The 27,711-nt window shown below is 33.6% G+C and overlaps 1 protein-coding gene across 1 annotated transcript; it reads left to right on the top strand.

Moving 5' to 3' along the window:
• Nucleotides 1-2,106: 2,106 nt before the first annotated feature.
• On the top strand, nt 2,107-27,711 carry LOC125824850 (uncharacterized). The gene is made up of 2 exons (XM_049504202.1): nt 2,107-2,286; nt 27,523-27,711. Exons 1-2 carry the CDS (start codon nt 2,107-2,109, stop codon nt 27,709-27,711), a joined length of 369 nt encoding a protein of 122 aa, XP_049360159.1.

The raw sequence follows: 27,711 nt of genomic DNA, 5'->3' as shown, positions 1-27,711 counted from the left end.
CATAGTACATGTGTGGCGAGTGACCATCAATATAGTATTTCCAAGGCCTACCACCCCCTTGGAGAGGCGAAAGAGGTACAAACCCCTCAATGTGGTTACCCGGGCCTACCACCCCCCGAGCTAGGGACCAAGGTACAAACCCCTCGATGTGGTTATACGGGCCTACTACCCCCCGTACTAGGCAACCAAGGTACCAACCCCTCGATACGGTTATACGGGCCTACTACCCCCCGTACTAGGCTTGGTCGACTCACAACACTATATAGAGAAAATCATATACATGTATCCCTTTCATCATCATTTCAATAATTATATAATCATCCGACTCATAGGATGTACATTGGACCTTCCATTTCCTAAGAATTCTATAAATGACATTTTATCAAACACATGGTGGGCTATTGTTCATGTAGATAAAATCATGTCTTTCAAGAGTACTAAATCCAACCAATTCCAAAATTCATATAAATCAGCCCATCAACAACATACATGTATATATATCAACCTTCATAATTTGATCATGGAAGCATAAAAACCATAAGCATCACATAATAATTCCATTTCATGATAATATGTAAAATAGACCATAATAGGGTGTGTAGTAGTAATTCCATACTTCAAGAGTTCATAAATAACCATAAGGGCCCATAAACTTGAAGTAGTAATAGAGGATAAATGGTTGGACTTGTGGAAAGGAATATTTCCACAATCAAACCCACATACCTCAACTTTGGAGAATCCTTGATGAAGATTGGAATGGAGAATTGAAGCTTGAGATTGAGTCTTGAATCCGGAATTAGAGCTTGAGATGTTTGAATTTGGTTGAAGATCTTGGTGGAATTTTGGAGAGGGCTTAGTGTTTTTGAGTGTTTTGAAGTTAGAAAAAATATGACTAAGTATGGGACATTTATAAAAAATGTCCCCAACCCGCTAAAAAAAAAAGCTTACTGGAATTTGCAATTCTGCCGAGACAGATTTTACGAAAATGGTCATAACTCCCTCATCCTAACTCGGAATGAGGTGAAACCAAGTGCATTGGAAAGCTAAATCAAAGGGATTTAATTTAATAGGTGGTGGCCCTTCCAGTTCCTTTTGTGCTAAGAGATATGCCCATTTAAAGTTGACCCTCCAAATCGCATTTTTTGCGATTTTCAAATTTTGATACGGTTGCTCTAAAATTCGGGTTAGACCCATTTCCCACTCAATTTGACCCCCTGAATAAGAATATGAAGTCAAATTTCTGAAATCATGCACGGATTTTGAGATATATGGAAATTACAATTATAGGTGTTTCCGAAGCACATTTTCGGGCATTTTTGGGGTCGTTTCATGTACCGAGACTTGAAGCAACTATATTTGTGGTCGGGAATGAAGAAAGATATATCGGAGTTTGTGGCTAAGTGTCAAAATTGCCAACAAGTAAAATATAAGCATCAAAGGCTTGCAGGTTTTCTTCAGAGAATGCCAATTCCGAAATGGAAATGGGAAAGGATAGCTATAGATTTCGTAGTTGGTCTTTCCAAGACTTTAGGGAAGTTTGATTCTATCTGAGTAGTGGTGGACAGATTGACTAAGTCAGCCCATTTTATTCCAGTAAGAATAGACTATAATGCACAGCAATTGGCTAAGGTTTATGTGAAAGAGATAGTGAGGTTGCACGGGGTGCCCCTTTATATCATCTAAGACCGTGGTACGCAGTTCACATCCAAGTTTTGGAGGAAATTACATGATGAATTAGGCACACAACTCACTTTTAGTGCAGCTTTTCATCCGTAGATGGACGTGCAATCGGAGAAAACTATCCAAGTGTTAGAGGACATGTTGAGAGCGTGTGTGATTGACTTTGGAGGACATTGGGATAAGTTCCTACCTCTGTGTGAGTTCTCCTATAACAAAAGTTACCATTGCAGCATCGATATGGCGCCATTCGAGGCATTTTATGGGAGGGGAGGTAGATCACCCATAGGATGGTTTGAGACTAGAGACATGAAACCTTTGGGGGTTGAATTAGTAAAGGATGCTCAAGATAAACTGATGAGTATTCAAGCTAAACTTTTGGCTGCCCAGAGTAGACAGAAAAAGTATGCAGACAATAAGGTAAGAGACATGGCATTTCAGATTGGTGAGAATGTGCTTCTTAAGGTGTCACCCATAAAAGGGATGATGATATTCGGTAAGAAGGGTAAGCTTAGTCCTAGATACATTGGACCATTAGAAATTCTCGACTGTGTAGGACCAATAGCGTATACATTGGCTTTATCTCCTAACCTATCGAGAGCTCATCTGGTATTTCATGTGTCCATGTTGAAGAGATATCATGGTGACATGGACTACATTATAAAATGGGACTCAGTGTTGCTAGACAAAGACCTTCAGTGTCAGGAGGAACCAATTCAAATTTTTTATCATGATGTCCGGAAGTTGAGGACCAAAGTGATTAAGTCCGTGAAAGTTCAATAGAAGCATCATCCACTTGATGAAGATACTTGGGAAACTGAGAATGACATGCGAGACAAATATCTTAAGTTGTTCGTCAATTCATGTACTACTCTACCCTTACTTTAGCCCATTTTCCCTTGTCACTCGGGGATGTGTGATAGGTAAATTCGTATCTATTGTAATGACTTGTTCCCGCCGTTACAGAAAAGCCAACGGGGAAAATTTTTAGGCTGGAAAACTTTTTGGTAGTAACTTGAAATTTCCTAGCCAAGTCCAGATTTGGACGAAATCAAAGTCAGTGAGTTCTAGGAAGATCTGGTAGCAAATGAGTGATCTAATTATGAATTTTATTACAAGAGTGGATCTCTAAGACGTTAATGAATCCGTACGACTTTACAAAATCAAATTCGGGTGAGTAGAACTCCCGCAGCTGATCTTAGCATGAACGGGTAGTTTTTGAGTGTCATGGGATGAATGTGTATTGTGATATGGGGGTTTGAAACTCTTAAATCGACTCAGTTTTTCTGTGCAAGCCGCCAGGGCGGGATTATTCCCGCCAGGACGGGGCCACTGTGGCAGGATGGGGCTGCCATAGCGGGCCAGTCGCGAATTAAGTTAGAAATAAACCCCAAAAATGTCATTATTCTGCAAACTTCGTTCTTAAGAGTTAGGAGACAAACCAAGGCAGTTTCTTGACAATTTTTCACCATTCTTGAAGCTAAATGTATGGTTTTGCTCCTCGAATCCATTTTTCGATCCGTAGAATGTAAATTCATGTGTAACTATTGTTGGGGGAGAGTTTTGGAACCGTTTGGATGGTGGGAAAAGCCCTAGCTACATATTAGGATCATGGGTTTGGCCTAGGATTGATAGTGTTGATTGTAATCCGGGTACTTAGGCCTCGTTTATTGATTCTAGCATTATATTGATTGTTTGTAAACTAGAACAAGTAGAAAGAATCCGAAAAGGGAAGAATCCGAAAAGGGAAGAATCAAGTTTCTTAGGAGGGTTAAACTTTGTTCGAGGTAAGTGATGGTTGTGATTTCATGGTTGTGTGATGTATGTTAGTAATTACTTCATTATAATGCACCTATGTATGCAAATGTTGCACTATTGATCAGGCTAATCATAAATGAGTATGAATGAATGATTGTATGCCATGAATCAACACTTGATTGTATGATTATGAAAATGTACCTTGTGATTGTGGCATGTTGAATGGAACGGGTGTCACGTTTCGAAACACTAACTGGGATTGGATGTCACGTACTGACATACACATTGGAATTGGTGTCACGATCCGACAAACTAACTTGGAATGAGTGTCACGATCCGGCACACTAACAGTTTGGGTATGGGTTTCATGAGAGGACCATTGACTTGTCATATAGATTAATTATTGAGAATGTGAAATTGTTCATTGATCCTGAAATGATGAATGATATTGTATATGTTTGGTATATGCCTATTTTATTATGATGTGATTACTTGTATACGTTCCACTTATTGAAATAGCTATGTGATCCTACCAGTACATTGTGGTTGTATACTGATACTGCACTTGCTCTTTCTTTGTTGAGTATATGACATCTTCAGTTGGCTACTGACATACCCCGTTTAGAAGACCAGTGATCGATTCAAATTCAAAAGTGAGCCAGTTCTTCCAGGCTACCATGAGTTCTTCTTTTGCTCAGTCCATCTTATTCGGGCTTAGATTAGTACTTTAGATATTCACATGTTTAATTGGGTTGCACCCATTATCTTTAGACTTGTGGTTCCTTGTTAGAGTTTTGGTACATCGACTTTCAGGTTCTAGGGAATAATTTCCACAATGTTTTGTTAGTCGTTGTTAGAGTTTTGGAGTTTATGGGAACTCTATTTGATTTCTGCATTTAAACGTGCTTTCGTAACTTTTAATGCCTTAGTTTTTGGTTAAGTTGTTTAGTTTGGGTTGTAGTAATAGTTCTCCCACAGGAGGGTTAGTGTGGGTGCCAATCACGATGATCTGGGTCGTGATGAAATGAGAGCCCTTTTTTGGTAAAGAATAGTAATGCGGGAAAATTCTAGTTGGTATGGCAGAGATAATAAGAGTAACCCCGTTCCATACCCAGTGCAGTCGTTATTCGAGGACGAATGATCCTAAGGGGGAGATATTGTAACACCCATATTTTTTTGAATGAAGACTCGAATCATCCTTCGTGGTGAGTATGATTTTATCGAAGAATTTAAAATTTCTTAAGTATTAAGGTCAGGTCACTAGATATAACACCTTGAGTTTCAAAAAGAATTAAAAAAAATTCATTCAAGTCATTCCTAGGTTCATCTAAGTTTTGGGTCAACTTAAAATGACCATAACCTTCAGTACATGATGAGTTAGGTGGCCTAAGATATCAAATATAAGGTCTTTGAATCCTCTTTACAACGCCACTGAGTTTGCTACTTTTCGAGCTTGTATGAGGGAGATATGCCCGCTTGAAGTCGGGTTGTCAAGTTAAAGGGAAGCTAACCAAAAATATGAGGGGTATTTTGGTCTTTTCCTTACCCAAACAGATTTAAGCATTTTTAGTAAGGTTTTAGGAGTCTAAACTGATTAGAATTAGTTTCATTCATCACCAAAAGCATTTAGGGTTTTAGAGAGAAGATTCAAGAGTAGAAAAAGTTCAAAGTTTCAAGCATTAGTTCAAGAAATTCAAGATTTCGCCAAGAACCTAGTACTTTGAGGTATGTAAGCTTCCATAGTGTTGGGTTTGTTCACCCACACGCCAATCATGAGTTTCTTTTGCGAATCTATCCATAAATATTGAGAAATTTAATTTCTTGATGAGTTCTTGATAAGTGTTCTTGGAGTTTCCTTATCGATTAAGTTTTGATGTAAGATTCTACTTGGGTCAACTTCAAACGACCATATCTCTTAGAATATAAAGAGTTACGTGAGCCATAACCTATCAAATTAAAGGTATTTGAATCTACTTTCCAATGACACCAATTTCTCATCAATCAAATTTCTGAGTAAAACAGTATGAATATTTTAGTAACCTATACAGGGTTGTTATGAATTAGCCGATGGGAAAACATTAAAAAGAGTCATTTTTGTCTTTTTACCTCCAATAAAACGCTAAACAAATTTCTTGACTAATAGAAGGCTAAAAAAATAATAATCAGATTTATCATATTTTAATCCACCGTTCTCTTCTCTCTCAAATTCTAGGGCAAAACCCTTAGGAAAAATGAAAGTACAAGACTCCATTCAAAGATTCTTTCAATCTCTTTCAATATTCTCCAATCTTTTTTCAAGATTCTTCTTCAAGGTAACTTTTTCTCCAAGAATTCTATTCTTTTCAACTCAAATTCCTCCATAAAATTATAAATCACTAATAATCATAATTCTAGGCAATAGAGATTTCAAGAAACTAATTCAAGAACCTCAAGAGAGGTTTTCTTGATTATTTACCTTCAAGCTAGGGTTTCAAGGCTTCTAATCAAGTTCTTAAAAATTCTTCAAGATTATTCAAGAACCTTGTTCTTTTAGGTATGTAAGGCTATCATAGTGTTAGACTAGTTCGTCCTCATGCCCTACATCTACTTTCAGATCAGTAAGAGAGTAATCTAGGATACTTTCCCTAGATTTGAGTATTCTTGAGAAAAATTGATTTTGAGTTCTTGAGTTCATGTTTCTTTAATAAGTTCTATTCCTGATTATCTAATTGCTATATTGTTATTGATATCCCTTATATCATGAATCATAACTCTTGAATTCATAATTCATAATTCAAATTCAAGAAAGAGTTAAGAGTAGAGTTCAAGAAAGTCTTTGAGTTCAATTGTGAATCCTTTGAGACCAACTGTCGATTTGAGCTAAGTTTTGAGGAAGTAAGTATGAGTCGAGAAGTCTTGAGATGAGAGGTATCAATGAGTCCTTGAGTTGAGTAGTTCATGCCCATAATTTCGCATGAACCCTTCCAGTTGAATATTCTTCAGATGAGTAGTGTCATTGACTCCCTGAGTTCTAGAGTTGTTGAGTTCCAAGTATTTAGTTTTATGCATGGTTATTGAAAACCTTGAATTAAGTCGTGCACGTCCATAATTCAACATGAACCTTATTTTAAGAAATCTTTTTACAAATTGTTTTAAAACTTGTTTTAAAGACTTGAGCACTGAGTTGAGGAAGAGTAGAACTGAGTTCATTTTCTTAAAAATGATATATGGGAACTAAGTATTCCCACTAGTAAATGTTTTTACATTTAAGATGCGAGGAAACTGGGATTTTCGAAAGAGTTTTGAGAAGTTTTAGTACAACCTCTTTTAAGAGAGATTTTTGAGTAATAATCTCAAAACATAGAAAGAGTTATGGTTTTAAACATATGAGCTAGTTACATTTTGGGAGTAGTATTGAGTACCGATATCAAGACGAGTTTGAGTTCTAGTAATTAAATGTCTTTATAAACCGTGTAGCCAGAATGGGTAGAAAAGGATACTTTTTAGATGATTCCTTAATGCTTTCTAGCATAGATTAGTGGATCCACTTAGTGAGTAGGTTCTATACCCAGCAAAGTATAGGACAACCCTGGCAGCGTGCGACAATACGCTGTATCATCACATAGCTCATAGTAATGGTTGTCGGTTAGAGAAACTCTCACATAGATATTTTGTATTCTTATATACACATAGTTTACTTTGAATTTTCATATACAAGCAGAGTTTATCTTGTATCCTTGCATACAAACTGAGTTGCTTTCTACTGTTTAAAGCTTTCCATATATTATATATGTATTGTTGCTTTATATTGAGTTGAGTATCCAGAGTTGAGTACCAAGAGTCGAGTATCTTATTACTGAGTTGAGCCTTATTTCACTGAGTTTAATATCTTATCATTGAGTTGAACTTTGTTTCTTTGAGTCGAGATAAGTTGAGTGAGTTGAGAATAGGTAAGTATATATGTTTCTATTCCACCAGTTCAAGCTTATGTTATGCTTTAGAATTCCCCTTACATGCTCATACATTCCATGTACTGAGCCATTTGTCCTGCATCGTTTCATGATGCAGATATAGGTATTCAGGATCATCAACTGGCGTTTTGTTGGTACCACCTACAGTTCCAGTTAGCTATGGTTAGCTTCCTTGCTTCCGAAGGATTTCCTTTACTTTTTTGTTTCGTCAGGATGTCGTGGGTCTTGTCCCAACTCCCATCTTTTTCATTTAAAGGCTTCATAGTTAGACAATAGAGTTTCAGAAGTCTGTTCATTTATTTGGTTAAATGTTTTCAAGACTTAAGTTGCCTATTTATGGCGAGTTGAATATATTATTCTTATTTAGAGTTATCTATTAAGTATTGTTCAGATTATTTTAAAGTTGAGTATTTGAAGTGAATTCAATTTTGAAGCTTTTGTATGCTTGAGTTAGTCTTCTTCTTATAGCCAGCCAAGATAAGGGTTCGCTTGAGGACGAACAATGGGTCTCAAGTGCCGGCCACGTCTACGGTGTAGGCTCTGGACATGATGATAACGTGAAGAGTAGTAAGCCAGAGTTAAATGGAGCAAAAATAGCTACAGAAAAAACAATGAGATGAGCTTCGCATCGCGCATGTATAAGAGCTAAAATTTAAGGACACAACAAAAGAGGGCAGAGTCTGAGATAGACCACATACCATGAACCATTGCCCAACATGATAGGCCCCGCACCGTGGCACTCTATCTACTAGACTAGGTTTGACATAGTCAAAGTAGAATCCAATTGGAATTAAGATTTTGACCATATTATTATATATGTCTTTAAATCATGTTTTTAGGATTAATAATTAGTAGTAGAGGATTACAACTTAGTCTTCATTTTGAGAATTCATTATCTTCTTTTTAAGGTTTACTTTATAGTTTTAGTAGATTATTGTGGAGCGAGAAAAAATCTCTTTGAAGAGCTGCATCTTACTACTTTCTTGTACATTCATGTTCTCTTGTAGTTTGATTTATTATAGTTAATGTTTTTGATAGTTATGAGTAGCTAAACGCATAACTAGGATTATGGAACTTAAAGTAGGGATGATGATAATTGATTATAAATATCTTGTCATGAAAGTTTGATCATTGTGTATTAAGTTCCTTTCACACTTAACATTTTGTTTAAATGGTTGATCATGTCATAAAGAACTCATTTGTATTTTGCCTTGTTTGACCATAGAAGTGCAGATCAAGAAGAAGGATCATTAACAAGGATTTAATACTACCACCTACCATCTAGTAAGTTGAGCTCGAGACAAAATAGTTTACTTGATACTTTTGATGGATGAATAAATTAATTCGACATCCAAGTGCCGGAAAAGGATTTAGGGTGATATTCTCTTAATTAGACCGCGAGTTTGTATGAGACTTATAGATTTGTCAGTTTTACACACAGAACACACATGAATGAATTAATAGTAAAATATTTATTTGAATTTCGATAACTAAGAACTCTAACCCTAATTCATCTTTATTATTGATAAAATCCAAGTAGTTAAAAATAGTTAGTAGATGTTAGTAAAAAATCTCAATTTCGCATAATAGTTACTGATTTGAATCTCAACATCAAATAATAAAAGAACTCTAGTACGATGTTTATGGAATTCGACTTCAACCTAGTTGGGTTACTATATATTGCGTTGAAAGCTTTACTTCCATAAAAAAGAGTCTAGTTTAGGTGATCTGAGTCCTTGCTGACTAGCAATTACTTTTAAGTCGATATATGCTTGTTTATTTTCTTGATTTTATCGTTGGTATTACATTGATATCATAGTGATCCAACAAGAGTCGACTCATAATTAAATGTGGCACATGGTACTAGTTGCAACCTTGAGTTGGAGTGTGACACCAAAGCCTTCAAGCATTGCCTGTAAAATACAAATTTTGCATGTTCTTTAGATTGTACAACCCTTTCACATAGATGTGCGTGGGGGGGGGGGGGGATTTTGCAATAATTTCTATCTTTTCTTTGTCAACTTTGATTCTCCATTCTAATATTTTTCCCCAAAAAATATGTCTTTCTTCACCATAAAGTGACACATTTTCCAATTTAAAATCAAGATAATTTTCTCGAATTTTTTTAAGAACTTTACTAAGGTGATTAAGGCACTCGTTGAAGGAGTCTCCCAAAATGGAAAAGTCATCCATGAAGACTTATAAGAATTCTTCAACCTTGTTTGATAAGATGGATATCATGCATCTTTAAAAATCAGTTGGGGTGTTGCATAACCCTAATAGAGTCATAGGATTTACTGTAGGACTAGTTTAGATTTTTAGGCCTAGTAAGTGACTCTACGATTGACCAAGATGGTCCCTAGAAAGTCTTACTAATCGTAGGTCGAAATCATAGGTCACTCCAACAGTTTTTAATCAAGGGTATTTTGGTCATTTCCTACCTCACTAACCCCTAAATTATGTCATTTTGGACCTATAACTACCCATGTAACTGAATTTACTCTTCAAAAGTACCCCATTCCCTCCCATTCTCTAAAAATCTCAAATTTTCTCAAGGGTTACCTCTCCAAATTCTCTCTCAAGCTCAAGGAAAAAAAGCTAGAGTTTCAAGCTTTAAGGTCTTCTACTTCTCTTGCTTTGATAGGCTTTGATATCAAGGTATGTGGGAAGTCACTAATGGATTCCTTTAATCCATTGGGTCCCAAAAGAATATTAATCTCTTGAATTGAATTCACCCTATTTCATTAGGGTTTCGTGCAATTTTCCATGGGTCCTATTTATTATGACTGAATTGTTTATTTTCAATCTTATTATGCATAATTTGATTTAATTATACGGTCTTGAATTGATTTCATATGGACTCATGCCTATGATGTCTTTATGAACATAAATTATGATCAAAGCATATTGATTCATGAATTACGATTATGAAAGCTATGAATGTTTTATGAAAATGATGATTTATGAACAATGGAGGTTTTTATGATAAGTATCAATGATTTGTGAATGGTTTTCTCACATATGAATAAAATTATGATTTAGATGCTTAGAAAGGTAAGTGTCTAATATGAAGAAGTTTATGAAATCATGATTTAAAGGAGCTACCCTATGATGACTTATTATTGAATTGGTAGTTTAATTGTGTCTTTCTAAGTATTTTGATATGAATATATGTCTTTTCGGTTGGGAATTAGTACTGAGAGAACTTTAGAATGGAGGCGCTACTGCTAGTAGAAGTTTGGTCTTCATTAGCAATTCTTTTGACTCAAATTACGTGCCCCCATAAGATTGTCTTAAATAACATAGCTAATGGATCCATAATAACAATTATGAATGAATGTTATGGAGCCTACCTTGGCAAGTAGAATCTATTTTTCGATGTGAGGGTTACATCAAATTCCATGTTGTAGCTCACATGGTCTTCTTGTTGGTTAACAATAAATATGTCACAAAGGAACTATGTCTTCTTCAAAGGTTTTATGAAAATCTTTCCTTATGTCTTAAGAATGCATTGACTTTGTTTATAATTCATGAATTTCATAAAAGTTCCTTACTATGTTTAAACTTTGTTATGCATATCATGTTTAAAGTCTTATTATGATCATGTACTTTTTTTATGCATTTTCCCAATACATAGTACATTCAATGTACTAATGCATACTTGTGCCTATATTATTTTATAATATAGGGTCCGACACTTCTCCTCCCGGATGTGCTTAGATCGTCATTGCTCAGCTTGATCATGAATTCGTGAGTCCTCATGCACCAAGGACCATACCTTTGATGTTTTAGTATTTTAGTTGTCTTTTTCAGTTTCAGACTCGTATGTGGTGTACGATTTACGTCCCAACCACTCTTATGATGTTAGAAAGACTATGTTAGACGCAATTTAGTATTCACACTTGTGTTAAGATTTCTTATGATATGAGACTTTTATTACCTATTCTCTCTTATTGTAATTATTTTACATCATGCTTATGTTAAGTTGCTTGTTTAGGGCCTCTCGGGGTTTTATTCTCCATGTCACTTCTAAGGTGTAATTTGGGTCATGGCAAACTTGGTATTTTTAGAGCATTAGGTTTTAGAGAAGGTTTTAGGATGTCTGACAAGCCTCGTTGAGTAGAGTCTTTTTTATGAGTGTGAATCACGCTTTATTTATGAATAAAAGGCTACTAGACATTTAGGAAACTCCACTTCTTTTACTACTCTAAAGTTATGCGATAGAGTACAACTCTATAAAAGTCTATCTCCTAACTTTTGCCTGATGGTTTTCAGGATCTGGCTTCCCGAAGGGCTTATGTGAGAAGGAATTTGGCTAATGATGTAGAGCCCAAAGTTCCTCAAGTTTTGACTGACCCTTTGGGCTAACAAGTGACTCATGCCAAATTTTGATCCGTATTTCAAGTATTGGCTCAAGATATAAAGATCTAAGCTAATAGAAAAGTCATTGCCCCCTTGAACCTAGTCGTGGGTACGACAATGATAAGGGCGAGAGACTTCACTAGGATGAATCCCCCAGAGTTTCATGGTTCGAAAATTGATGAGGATTATCAAGAGTTCATCGATTAGGTTTTATATAGTGGAGATTTTGGGAGTGTCAAAAGTGGAAAAGGAGGAATTGGCCTCTTATCAACTTAGGGGTGCAACTCAAGTTTGGTTCAAACAATGGAAGGAAAAGAGGTTTATTGATGAGGGTCCTCTTGATTGGGAGAAATTCAAAGGGGTTTTTCTTGATCGTTTCTTTCCTCTTGAGATGAGGGAGACGAAGGTGCTCGAGTTCATTAATCTTTTCCAATGAAATATGAGTGTGAAATAGTATGCTTTGAAGTTTACTCAATTTTTTAAGTATGCTCTGACTATGGTTGTCGACTCTTGGGCAAGGATGAGCAAGTTTGTGTCAGGTGTGTACGAAATGGTGGTCAAAGAGTGTCGTACTACCATGTTGATTAAGGAGATGGATATCTCTCAGTTGATGATACATGTTCAATAAATTGAAGAGGAAAATCTAAAAGAGATATCTAAGGAGTCAAAGATGGCAATGACCAGTGATGGTGACTTTTCTCATTCTAGGTTAGGTTGACATGGTCATTCTGAATTTTGTCAAAAGTTCTTCGATAAAGGTTCCTCAAGTTTTATGGCTCCTAAGTTCAAAAAAGATACGGTGTCTAACCCTTAGCCTCAAGCAAGTTGGGGAAATGGATCTTTAATTCCCGCTTGCCAAAAGTGTGTCAAAAGTCACTTGGGAAAATGCTTAGCCGGTACAGATGTTTGTTGTGGTTGTGGGAAGAGTGGTCACAAGATGAGGGATTATCTATTGCAGACTACTAAGAGAAAGGATGGTAGGAAAGCTCATCCTAGTGGTTGTGATGTGGGTTCTCCTCGTTATAATAGGTTAAATTCTCTTTAGACTCGACAGGATCATAACGGTTCTATGAATGTTATTACCGGTATGTTGAGAGTCTTTCATTTTGATATATATGTTTTGCTTGATTCGGGTGCTAACTTGTCATTTGTTACTAATTATGTGGCCATAAGATTTGATGATTGTCCTGAAATCCTTTCTAATCCCTTTCAGGTCTTTAGACTTGTTGTTGATTCTATTGTTGCTAAACGAGTTCATAGAAATTTCCCTATTTGTATTTTTCATAAAGTCACTCATGTTGATCTTATAGAGCTTGATATGTTAGACTTTGGTATTATTCTTGGGATACATTGGATTCTTTTTTGTATGCTTCCATAGAATGTACGACCCGATTGGTCACATTTCAAGTTCCGAATGAGCCTATCTTAAAATGGAAATGGGGAAATTATGCTCTTAAGGGTCAGTTCATATCTTGCCTAAAGTCTAGGAAAATAGTTTCTAAGGGTTGCATTTATCATCATGTTAGGGTTAGATATATTGATTTTGAAACCCCTACTCTCGAGTCAGTTACGATTATAAATGAGTTTCCAGAAGTGTTTCTCGATGACCTTCCTGGTATTCCTCTTGAAAGGGAGAGATACTTCGCTATTGACCTTCTCCTAGATATGCATCATATCTTTATTCCTCCTTACCATATGGCCCCGACAAAACTTAAGGAATTAAAGGGCCAATTAATGAACTTGTTAGATAAATATTTTGTTAGACCAAGTATCTCTCGATGGGTTGTTTTGGTGTTGTTTGTTCGAAAGAAGGATGGTTCATTCTGAATGTGCATTGGCTATTGTCAATTGAATAAGGTCACCATAAAAAATAAGTAGTCTATTCCAAGGATTGATGAGTTGTTTGATCAACTACCAGGAGCAAGTTACTTCTGTAAGATTGATCTTTGATCGGGTTATCAACAATTGAGGGTAAAGAAAGATGATATTGTGAAGAAATATTTCCAAACTCAGTATGGTCATTATGAGGTTTTGGTAATGTATTTTGGTTTGCCTAATGCCTTAGAGGCAGTAACACCTCAGACTTTGAGAAATGGCTAAAAAAAGGCAAACAAGCAAGTCCACGACCCAAAATGGACCATGGACCCTTCACAAGACCTTAGACGGTCCTTTCAAGGGACCACAACCCATTTTGGGCATCGTAAAGATTGCCCAAGACAGCCAAGGTGAAGGCCACCTAGAAGAGCCACTAAACAGCCCGTGGTGACTTGTACGGTCTGTTTAGTGGTGCTTACTAGTCACATATCATATTTTAAGTTTTGGGTCAACTTCAAAAATAAAGGAATCAAGCAATAAAAAATTGTATGTTGCAATTCTTGGTCCTTAAATGAGGAACATAAGTTTTTGAATTTGAAACAACAAATTCAAGAAGATAAACACATTGTTCCTCCTCTATAAACTCTTCCAAATGCTCAGATGGCTTGATTAATTTCTTATCATCAAAACATAATGTAGAAAAATGATTGAAATTAGGTCCAATGCGCTAACTCATGAAATGTAGTGCTATTTACATCCTTGTATTTACACATACTAGAGTTTCTAAAAATAATATTATTTACTTAATTGTAGAACTCTAGTGTGCTCTTTCAATAGTGACAACATCAATAAAAGTATGATCAAGTAATCTGCTCTCCAATTTTAGCTTTACAAGTTGGCTTATCCAAATTTTTTCTTCCTCACATATTGTATAATTGACTTATTTGGTGTGAAACACATCAATCTTTGCACTCAACTCAACATCTAAATTGTGAATATCTAAGCCAAACGTATCAATCTCATACTCGAGCTTAATATTTCTTTCTAGTAAGAGTATCAAACCTTATTTTATGTCCTCACATAGACCATCAATTGCAAAAAGTAATAACGTCTTAGAATCCCTAATATCAAAAGTACATGAATTGCAAGAACACTTATCACTACATACTTTTTTTAGATGACATCTCAAGAAGAGTAAAATAATAATAAACAAAAGTAAATAAAAATAATACTTAAAAAACTATAAACAAATAAGGACTACAAGTTAAAATAAATATCAAATACAATTTCTAAGTCATATTCCCCTAAATGACGCTTTTTTATAATGTCCAAATATACTTCTTAAAAGGAAATATAAACAACCCTTTTGCAATATATTTACCCAACTATGGTCTTGGTCAATCCCACAGAGAATATGAAAGAATATTGTCAATAGCAAAATTTAACTTGATAGTCATTTAAAAAAAAGGAGGTTGAGACAAAAAGAATAAAAAAGAATAACAATAGCTTGGAACTAAATATTTATTTGTATTTAGTTTATTAGAAGTAACTATGAATGTGTTCCCCATGATTTCATAACATAGAAAAAATATCGTATTAGTGATGTATTCTAATTTTTAGCACGCAAAATCGGTAAGTTAGGTATCTCCAAGTGATTAGATGTCCAAATAGGGAATTTCACCATGCAACGTGGTCAGTCTACGGGTGTGTGATTTAGTAACCCTTGAGCTTGACCCCAAATGAGCTCAAATAGATGTGGTTCAAGCTTTTAGGTAACTATTGTAGTCACTAAATCTCTGTTGTTTAGTCTCTTATCCTATTCATTACTTCCGTGGTTGGGCAAGTACGAATAAGGCGAGTTCTAACATTTTCCAATGTTTAAAAATAATTAAAACGAAGAGATTAACAAAACATGCATAAAAATCATTTAAGAATCACTTTTACATTAACTTACTTTGATAATTCATCATGGTTTCCACAATCCTAGTTATGAAATTTAGCTACACATTAACTTAAAAACTGTCACGGTCCAAGCCTATACCCTAGACATGGACGAAACTTGAGAACCATTGCTGGCCCCCAAGCGAACCCTCATCCTGGATGACTATAAGAAGAAGACTAAATCATGCATACACAAGCATCAAACTGAAAGAAATGCTAAATCAACTGTCTAATAAATCTCAAAACTCTCTGAATATATCGAGTATGAAACATAAGTTTTGAATAAAACATCCAAAACTAAAAGTTCTCGTAAATTGTCTATCTATGAAGCCTCTACTATACAAAGACGAGTATTGGGACAACACCCACAACACTTCAAGAGAACTGCTACTAACAACTCATAAAACTGGAGTCCTCCGTAAGATATGAGGTCTTACTCAAAAGCTGACGAGCGGATGCAGTGATCTCAACAGACTCTTGTTGATGATCCTAAGAACACGTATATATGTCATTAAGAGATGCATGTCTAATGACATCAATACATTCAATTTATGAGTATGTAATATAGTTGAATAAAATTTAACTAAATGAAAAGACTACAATCGATATAGATATATACTCAACTGAAAGTAAAGAAATAAAGAGGTGAAATCATTAAAACATGACAAAAATTACTTACTCATCTTTAAACACAACATATTAAGTTATATAATAAAAATACATTTTTACCTCTATTTGGGAGATTCACTAATCGACAACCATCACTATGAGCTATGTGATTATACCTCATCTCGTCCACGCTGCCAGACTGTCTTATATTGTTCCAGGATATGGGACACCTCAACTAAGTGGATACAATAAGCAATAAGGATGCATTTAAAAAGTATGATTCTGTACCCATGTTGACAAGACATTGTTTATGAGGATATTGAGTTGTCTGGACTTATCCTCATATCTGTGCTCAATACTACTCCCAATAATATATATATATATATATAGTTATTGTCAAATGTATAAAAATTACTACTCCCAATAATATATATAGTTATTCTCAAATGTATAAAAATACTCTTTCTCCAGTTTAAGATAATTTCTCTAAGTATCCTCTTAAAAGAAATAACTTCTGTAAAATAACTCTGAACTCCTTGCTCATTTAGAAAACAAGGTTTCTCTTTGCTCAATCTGTCTCTCTATTCATGTAAGAGTGAAACATTTGGGAAATACTTAGTTCCCTTTATACTCTTGCTCAAATCTTGGTTATAACTCTTTCTCAAACTCCTCTTTACTTTCGCAAAAACTTAATTTAAAACAAAAATGTTGGCTTTAAAGGACTCTCAAAATTTAACTCAAAATAGGAGTCATGCTAAAATATAGACATGAACGAATCAACTCTAGGATCTCCATAACAATATAGAAAACTCAATACTTAGAACTCAAGAAGTCAAAACACAATGATACTACTCATGTAAAGAATACTAAATTTATAGGGTTCATGCTGAAATATAGACATGAACGAATCAAATCAAGAACCTCAATAAAAATACAGAAAACTCAATACTCAGAACACAACAATACTACTCATCTAAAAAATACTCAAATTTAGGGATAGAACCCTAGATTACTCTTTTACTGATATGAAAGTAGATGTAGGGCGTGAGGACGAACTAGTACAACACAATGATAGCCTTATATACCTAAAAGAAAGAGGTTCTTGAAGAATCTTAAAGAAGAACCTGATTAGAAGCCTAGAAACCCTAGCTTGTAGGAGAACAATCAAGAAAATTTTTCATGAGATTGTTGAATTAGTTTTTGAAATCTCTATGGCCAAGAATGATAATTTTCATTAGTGATTCATAATTGTATGGAGGAATCTGAATTGAAAAGAATAGAATTCTTGGAGTAGGACTTACCTTGAAGAAAACTCTTGAATTTTTTTGAAAGAATCTTGAATGGAAGTCTTCTACTTTGATTTTTGTTTAGGGTTTGAGAGAGAAGAAAATGTTGGATTAAGAGGTGAAAATTTCATTGGTTTGGTCCTTTAATTAGTCAACAAATTCGTTTATCAGAGCTATGGATGAAAAGAAATATAAGAAGAAACATACTAGAAGAAAGTTAAGAAAAATAAGAAGAAAATTAAACAAATTATATCTGTAATATAAACAGCTCAATATCACAAAAACTGATAACGATAAATTAGATCAATTAATAGATAATATATCTAAAATAGAATATAAATATATTCAATATTTAAAAATACAATGAATAACGAGAATAACGAATATAGACATAAACTTATTGAAATAATTATAGTGAAAAGACAAGAATTAGCACACAGGCAAAGTAGACTTAACAGTAATATATTTGCAAGAACTTGTAAAAAATCTACAGTAGCACAAAGGAAACCTATTTTATATCTACAGATACAGATAGAAAGTTTAGAATATAAACTTCAACACAATCTATATATGAATAAGGAAGAATATGTCATAGACGAAAAAATATATGAAAACTATGACGGATTAAAAATAAAGATAATATTTTCCAATCTAGGAAGAAGATACAAGAAAATAGGTGACAATATAAGTTTAATATTAGAAAAAGAAACAGTAAAACTAGAAGATAGTTTAACTGCTATGATAAGAATAACAAAAGAAAATGAAGAAATAGATAGAAAAACGGAAATTGAAAAAATAAAACAACAAGCAAAAAAGGAAGTACAACAATTAGAAGAAGTAAAAAATATTAAAATAATAGAACTAGAAAAAGAACTGACAATATTACAAGAAATGTACGAAATTAAACAAAAAGAAAAAGAACAAAAAATAAAATTAGCAAATGAGATAAATAAATTTAAAGAAAAATTGCAATTAGAAGAAGAATTAGAAGAAAAAGAAGAAAATAACCAAGAGAAACTACCTGAAATAAGAATTGATGAAATAAATAACGATGATCTAGATGAACAACATTTGGAAACAAGCGAAACATATACGGAACTTTTAGCAAACATAGATAATACAAAGAATTTAGAAGTAAATACAGGAGACGTAGACATGAATGAAAAACCTAGTACATCAGGGATAAAAAACCCAAAAAATTTAAAATATTATAATGCAAACTATGGACAATATGATAAAGAAAAAACTATATGGGATAAAAAATTAAATAAAAAATGGACACCTAAACCAATAACTGAACAACATGATTTTTTAGATTTTGACTGTGTAGCAGATATAAATAAAACAATCCAATTATGGATGGGATATATATCAAAACAATTAATAGATAACAAAATAGAAATGACAGAAACACCAGGATATATAGAAAGAACACTTATAGGAACAGTAAAATTATGGCTACAAAATTTATCAGATGAAAGTTTAAAAACTCTAAGAAGTAATAAAAAATCTAATGGTGAATTAGCTACTACAACTATGGAAATATTATATAAGTACGAAGTAGCTATAAGAAATGAATTTAGTAGTATGACAATAGAAGTAGAAGAACAAAATAAAGAAAAAATCATAAATCGGAATCTTATGACAAAATTAGCAATATGTAATATGTGAATATACATGTGCATTTAGAGAGTATTATTATAAAGGAACATATAGCACAAAAGAAAGTAAGGAAATAAGAAAATTATATTTCACAAAATTACCAGAACCTTTTAATTCAAAAGTAATAAAAAGTTGGAATGAAGCAAGATTAACAGATACCTTAGGAGCTAGAATAAAATTCTTACAACGATGGTTTATATAACTATGTGAAAGACATAAAGAAGAAATAAAAATGGAAAAAATACTAGTAAAAAACTTAGCATGTTGCAAAAATAAAGATCGAAATATAAATATAAAAAACCAAGAAGAAGATATTATGTAAAAAACTACAAAACCAAAAGACCATATAGACCAAAAAGAAAACTAATGGAATGTACTTGTTATAATTGTGGAAAATTAGGACATATAGCTAGAGATTGTAAATTACCTAAAAATCTAAAGAAAAAACAAATATCAGAAATAATAATAGACAATGAAAAATATACACAAATAGAATATGTATATTATGAATTAGAAAGTGAAGATAACATGTATGAATTATCAGAAAACGAAACAGAGGAAATGGAAAATAATTCAGTAATAGAATCAGAGAATGAACACTATATAAATGACTGAAACAGATATAAAAATAATAACTAAAGAAAAATATCAAGTTATGCAGTAATGATATTTTTCTTTAGTTATTATTTGTATATTTGTTTCAGTCATTTATATAGTGTTCATTATCTGATTATATTACTTAATTATTTTCCATTTCGTCTGTTTCGTTTTCTGATAATTCATATATGCTATCTTCACTTTTTAATTCATAATCTACGTATTTTATTTGTGTATATTTTTCAGTGTTATTATTATTTCTAATATTTGTTTTTTCTTTGGATTTTTAGGTAATTTACAATCCCTAGCTATATGTCCTAATTTTCCACAATTATAACAAGTACATTCCATTAGTTTTCTTTTTGGTCTATATGGTCTTTTGATTTTTTAGTTTTTTACATAATATCTTGTTCTTGGTTTTTATATTTATATTTCGATCTATATTTTTTGTTATATCTCTTTTTATAGTATATTTCCGTACAACTAAATTGGGGTGCCGTTTTATTTTTGCAACATGCTAAGTTTTTTACTAGTGTTTTTTCCATTTTTATTTCTTCTTTATGTCTTTCACATAGTTCTATAAACCATCGTTGTAAGAATTTTATTCTAGCTACTAAGGTATCTATTAATCCTGCTTCATTCCAATTTTTTATTACTTTTGAATTAAAAGGTTCTGGTAATTTTGTGAAATATAATTTTCTTATTCCTTACTTTCTTCTGTGCTATATGTTCCTTTATAATAATATTCTCTAAATGCTAAGTTTTTTACTAGTATTTTTTCCATTTTTATTTCTTCTTTATGTCTTTCACATAGTTCTATAAACCATTGTTGTAAGAATTTTATTCTAGCTCCTAAGGTAGCTATTAATCCTGCTTCATTCCAACTTTTTATTACTTTTGAATTAAAAGGTTCTGGTAATTTTGTGAAATATAATTTTCTTATTTCCTTACTTTCTTCTGTGCTATATGTTCCTTTATAATAATATTCTCTAAATGCACATGTATATTCACATATTACATATTGCTAATTTTGTCATAAGATTCCGATTTATGATTTTTTCTTTATTTTGTTCTTCTACTTCTGTTGTCATACTACTAAATTCATTTCTTATGGCTACTTCGTACTTACATAATATTTCCATAGTTGTAGTAGCTAATTCACCATTAGATTTTTTATTACTTCTTAGAGTTTTTAAACTTTCATCCGATAAATTTTGCATCCATAATTGTACTGTTCCTATAAGTATTCTTTCTATAAATCGTGGTGTTTCTGTCATTCCTATTTTGTTATCTATTAATTGTTTTGATATATATATCCCATCCATAATTGGATTGTTTTATTTATATCTGCTACACTGTCTAAATCTAAAAAATCATGCTGTTAAGTTATTGGTTTAGGTGTCAATTTTTTATTTAATTTTTTATCCCTATAGTTTTTTCTTTATCATATTGTCCATAGTTTGCATTATAATATTTTAATTTAATTTGGTTTTTTATCCCTGATGTACTAGGTTTTTCATCCATGTCTACGTCTCCTGTATTTACTTCTAAATTCTTTGTATTATCTATGTTTGATAAAAGTTCCGTATATGTTTCGCTTGTTTCCGAATGTTGTTCATCTAGATCATTGTTATTTATTTCATCAATTCTTATTTCAGGTAGTTTATCTTGGTTATTTTCTTCTTTTTCTTCTAGTTCTTCTTCTAATTGCAATTTTTCTTTAAATTTATTTATATCATTTGCTAATTTTGTTTTTTGTTCTTTTTCTTTTTGTTTAATTTCGTACATTTCTTTTAATATTGCCAATTCTTTTTTTAGTTCTATTATTTTAATATTTTTTACTTCTTCTAATTGTTGTACTTCCTTTTTTGCTTGTTGTTTTATTTTTTCAATTTCCGTTTTTCTATCTATTTCTTCATTTTCTTTTGTTATTCTTATCATAGCAGTTAAACTATCTTCTAGTTTTACCGTTTATTTTTCTAATATTAAACTTATATTGTCACCTATTTTCTTGTATCTCCTTCCTAGATTGGAAAATATTATCTTTATTTTTAATCCGTCATAGTTTTCATATATTTTTTCGTCTATGACATATTCTTCCTTATTCATTTATAGATTGTGTGAAGTTTATATTCTAAACTTTCTATCTGTATCTGTAGATATAAAATAGGTTTCCTTTATGGTACTATAGATTTTTTGCTAGTTCTTGCGAATATATTACTGTTAAGTCTACCTTGCCTGTGTGCTAATTCTTGTCTTTTCACTATAATTATTTCAATAAGTTTATGTCTATATTCGTTATTCTCGTTATTCATTGTATTTTTAAATATTGAATATATTTATATTCTATTTTAGATATATTATCTATTAATTGATCTAATTTATCGTTATCAGTTTTTGTGATATTGAGCTGTTTATATTACAGATATAATTTGTTTAATTTTCTTCTTATTTTTCTTAACTTTCTTCTAGTATGTTTCTTCTTATATTTCTTTTCATCCATAGCTCTCTTTTTAATTTTTTTCTGGTCGGCTAATTTGTCAAGAATACTCAACTCAACTCAAGTATACTCTACTCAACTCAATATGAAAGCAATGATAATAAGATGCAATATTTAAAGCTTTCTAAAAAGTAGACAAGTACTCAAAATGTATAAAAATACAATAATAACTCTTTACTCTTATTTGGGAGATTCTCTAACCGAAAACCACCACTATGAGTTACGTGATGATACAACGTCTCACCCACGTTGTCCAAATTTTTCTATACCTTTCCAGAATATAGTACATCCTCAACTCAGTGGATCAACTAAACTATGCTTAAAAGCAATAACCAATCATCTAAAAAGTATGATCCTTTACCGATGTTGGCATACATGGTTTATGAGGATTTTGAGTTGTCTGAACTCATCCCATATCAGTGCTCAATACTACTCCCAATAATATATAACTCATGATCATATGTTTAAAAATATAAATCCTCCTCAATTTGAGATAACTGCTCAAAGGGTTCTCTTAAAAGAGATAATACTTAAAACTCCTTATGAACTCGTTTAGAAATCAAGGTTTCCTCTCATTTTAAATGTAAATGTTTTTACACTAGGGAATAATTTGTTCCCTTATACTCATTTTGGAATATGAACTCCACTCTCCTCATTCTCCTACTCATTTACTCAAGTCTTAAAACAAATTATAAGTAATTGTAGAAGACTTATCAAAATGACTAAAAAGGACTTCCTCGAACATTACTCTTAATCTTTACTTTGATGTGAAATGAAGATTTAAGAGATATGATTACGATATATATGATCTCTCAATAATTAATGAAGACTTAGATAGTTGGAAATAAGAAGAGAGCGAAGACATGATTCAAAGGAACACATACGGAACAAAGAACAAAGGAGGAAGGGGGCCCGACGCCCCTGGCGCATCAGTGCCCCGCTGCTCCACGCCAGCCCTCAGTTGCCTGAGGCTGGTTTGGAGCACACGAAAGACTTTGGGTGCTAGCCCCCCTGGTGCTACGGGGGCGCGCCGCCCCAGCCTATTCGTAGAACGTCCTGACGAATTTTTCTTCTCGATTTTTGGTCCTAATTCAGCTAGAATCAATTGATTTATTCCAAAATCCCTTAGATTCATAAACACAACATAATTAATAGAAAATCCACCCAAAAAACCTCAAGAACTCAACAAAACTCCATTTTTAAAGAATGACACACAAAGCCTCAAGAAATCAACAAGAATCTCAATATATACAATCTGATGGATGAATTCGTAATTGGAAACTCATGATTGGTGTGAGGGTGAACAAACCTAACACTATGAAAACTTACATACCTCAAAAGAACCAAATTCTTTGCAAAAATTCTCAAAACTAGATGAACGCTGGAAACTTTCTTCGTTTCTCCTCTTGAACTTTGTCCTAGCCTTCTAAACGCTTTAGGAATGTTTAGAACTTACTTAGTATGATTATAAAACGTGCTAGGATAGTAGGGTAAGAAAAAGGCTAAAATACCTCTCTTTAAAACAAAAGAAAACACCTTAACTAGACAGGCCGCACTCAAACATGCATATCTCCTTCAGCAAAACTCAAAATTTATCAAACTTGGCGGCGTTGGAAAGAGGACTCAACAAACATCAATTTGATATATCATGGGCCACCTAACTCACCTTGTGTTTAAAGTTATGGTCGTTTGAGTTGACCCAAAACTCAGAATTGAAGAGTAACTTGAACGAATCTCAATTTAGCTCTTTCAAAGTCCGAGGTGTTACAATAGATTCATATCATAAGGTGGATATCCATAACTTTATGGGGTAAGATTGAGATCAATCGGCTAAAGTCTTTGCCCCTCATTCTGGGAATTGAGCATGGGTTTGAATCTATCTGAAGTGTGTAAGCATGGATCATAGACACAATTAGGATATTATAAACATCAACAGGATGTTATAATCACCGAACTTTGAGAAATACGCTAGAGTATGAATTGATTAATGTAACACTACAACTCTTTCTAAATACGTCACTATATGATTCTCCACACTTGACTTGGTTTCTCACCATATCATCTCCCCATTAGGTCTAAGTATGACACTTTAAAACTATGGATTTATTTCATCTTCTCTAAACTATTATACATTTGCTTTACCCCAATACTCAGGAAATGCTACTCTCATTGCTACTAAACTTTCCACATGTAGGCACTAAGATTCCTTCAAAGGCTTCTTTCTAATATACTCCTCGTAACTTCTTCCAGCTTCTATAAAAGACTTTCTAGAACCATTACCCACATTGACTTATAAAGTCGCTTAATCTAACTCTTAAGGAAAAAATAGTGCTTAAATCAGCCTATTCCATATTGACAACTCAAATTTACTATATAGGCACTCATGAAAAATCATAAACTTAATTGGAACCTCATCTAACTACATACGATCTCGGGTACACCTCTTAATGTTCTTGTTAATCTACTAACTTATCCACACTTCTTTGCTCTCATCTATGGGTCCAAATACCACACTTGTTTCACTCACTTTTATTGCATAGTAACACCTTAATTCCTCACCTACTTCATGTCAAACCTACTACATCAGATCTCAAAACTAACATCATCACCCTCATGTTGCCATTATTTTTATCATGATACTCATCTCAAATTCAAGCTTAGTGTCTAGTAGTAAATACATATACCAATATAATCGATCACATACTATACTAGTTTACGACTAATAGATAAAATTAAGAAAAACTCGCCCACTAAGACCTTATGAAAAGTGTTCAATCTTTATCTCACAACCTACCTATTTACATATTACCATCATATTCCCTTTCACAACTTAAATACTATTTACATATTTATTATACATCATTACCAGATTAGTTCTATAACCCTACGACCACATGACTCTCCCAAAATAATATATAAATCTAGCTTAGATCTATCACCTCGTGAATACTCTGCTCTTTTATTCGACACCTATACTTGGCCTTCACTAACACAATGTTACATTGACATAAAATCCCTTCTGGTTAAAGTATACTCTAACTCATCCATACTAGTAACTATTCATCTACCTTTTATTATGAAATTCACACAAAAATAAGACTCCTTAGCTCACACATAATGTAACACCACACATCTCAAAATGAAGAAAAATCCTAGTTTTCAGAAAACTGGTGCGAGTACTAACGAAACCACCCATGGACCGTAGGTGGGGTTCCATCGTTTGGCACCAAATGTTTATAGTCTCTAACCCCACCCACGGTCGACCATGATGGTCCATGGTTGGACCAACGGATCGTAGGTTTGTTCGTAGGTGAGGTTCAACAACCTTTTAGGCGGAATATGCTATTGGGTCAACTTCAAACGGTCATAACTTTTAACACAAAAGGAATTAGGTGGCCCATGACCTACCCAATGAAATATAATTGAATCCTCTTTCCAATACCACTGAGTTTGCTAAAATTCCATCTTGGAGTAAAACATTATGCTCGTTTTAGTGAGGTCCTATCGGGCAGAGCTTGACCTATGACTCCTACGTACGATTGGTAGGTTGACCTACGGCCAGTAGGTCCCTCCGTGGGTGGCCTTCGTTAGGTTTTAAGTTAGAGTCATTTAGGTCTTTTTCCTATGCGTTGGGCACTTAAACTTCATCGTTTAGTTCCTAAACTATGTCGTTTTACCCAGTTTAAGCCTAATAACTTAGTCAGACAGACCCAAAACCTTTATTCACCAAAAATCATCCAAACTAGGAGCAGAAAGACGATTAAAAAGTTGACCAAACCTCTAAAAAACAAGCAACAGTGTTCTTCAAGTTTCAGCCCGAAATGGAAGGATTTCTCCGTAGATTTCGTCACCAGGTATGTGGGATTTCACTAGTGGGTTCCTTTCATCCACTAGGTCCCAAGAATTCAATCAGATTCTTGATTCACTATATCTTGCTTAGACTTGGGGTTTCTAAAACCTTAGATATTGGTTGTGATTTAGCTGTTATAGTATTCTTAATCAGATTATCATGTTTTTGTGAAAAAGTTTGCTTAGTTCCTTGCATGAAACTTAGAACCCTAGTTGTGTATATTCTCTTAGTTCATGAATTACACTTTCTAGGTCAGTTAAACCGATATACATGCTCCAGTTTCAAATATTTCATTGTCAGTACTTAAATGTTGCATGTTAGAATATTGAGATATCCAGTATTTCAGTTATGTTGTGTCATACACATTTCCAGTTGGGAGTTGGCTTAGCACCGAGTTGGACTAGGGTTTAGCGTACCCTCATAGTCACAGAACTACGTGCTCTCGTAGGCTTATAAGTCCCCTTTGTTGGGTATCAAATTTAGTGTTCACGCCAGTCATGCCTTTATACTCCTGGCAAGGTATATTGGATCCTCTTGATGGGGCGTATACATAGGATTCCATGTTTAGCTCACGTGGTTTTATGTAAGTTAAAAGTAGCTCCCACACTCAAACTCTTACTAAATTTGACCAGGTTTTCAACATATACATATAAAATCAGTTCAACATGCTACTTTCATGATTAGTACTTGGTCATTGCATTCAATTTAGCTCAGTTTTCATCTATATTTCAGTATCTATGTTTCTATTCAGATTATGACATTGCTCTGTTATGTTTGTTCAGCTATCATTTATATTCTGCATTCTCAGTACATTCCAAGTACTGACACATGCTCTATGCTACATCCTTTCATGATGTAGGTTAAGGTACTCAACATCCAAATCATGCTTAGATCGATTCTTGGTCCGCATTTTAGAAGCTTCAGTGGTGATTCCTCATACTACGAGGAAAATAGACATGCTTTCAGTTTAGTCTTTTTGTTCAGTTTTCAGTTTTGTTAGAGTTAGCTGGATGTCATGTCCCAGTAGCTCAACTCAACTCAACTCAATTAGAGGCTTTTCAGGCATAGTATTAGATTCAACTTTAGATTTGAGTGAATGTTCAGTATAGTTTAACTTTTAGTAGTTTGAAATATATTTAGATTAGTATTGGGTATTCCCCATCATTCAGTTATCTCTTGTTTTCTCTTCCGCCTAGTATCTCTTTATTCAATTGTTTTATTATGCTTATGATATGCCAACTTCAGGGTTAACTTGGGGTCACTCGTGATCCTAGGATCCGTGTTTACATCAAGAGGGTAGCCTTAAGGCGTGAAAAACTTGGTATTAGAGCATTAGGTACAAGAGTCCTAGGATGTATGAAAGCCGCACTAAGTGGAGTCCTTTTCATGGGTGTGAAGTGCACCACATCTAATGAGAGGGAGGCTACGAAGTGTTTTAAGAAAAACTTCACTTTCTTCCTTTTCTTATAGTGCGTGGGTATGATCTCCTCTCTAATCCATCGTTATGTGTTTTAGATCATGCTTCCTCATAGAGATTATGCACGGAATGCTAATGCACACGATGTTAACACAATTCCTCCAGTCCCGGACAATGAGGGTACGAATGCAGAATTCCGAAATGTGATCATCCAACTTTTGGCTAAGAGTGTAGCCAACCAAAACAATCGGCAAGTCCCAGTTCCTACTAATACTAATGGTGGATAA

Source organism: Solanum verrucosum, unplaced genomic scaffold, assembly GCF_900185275.1.
Source record: "Solanum verrucosum unplaced genomic scaffold, falcon-dt-bn FXZP01000080.1, whole genome shotgun sequence".
NCBI classification, from domain to species: Eukaryota; Viridiplantae; Streptophyta; class Magnoliopsida; order Solanales; family Solanaceae; genus Solanum; species Solanum verrucosum.
This window is presented reverse-complemented; position numbering and strand designations above follow the sequence as displayed.

Excerpts from the sequence above, each read along its gene's own strand:
- LOC125824850 (XM_049504202.1), top strand. The coding sequence starts at position 2,107 with ATGGCATTTCAGATTGGTGAGAATGTGCTTCTTAAGGTGTCACCCATA. Across the intron at positions 2,287-27,522 it reads ACCTATCGAGAGCTCATCTG|ATCATGCTTCCTCATAGAGA; the intron begins GTATTTCATGTG and ends TATGTGTTTTAG.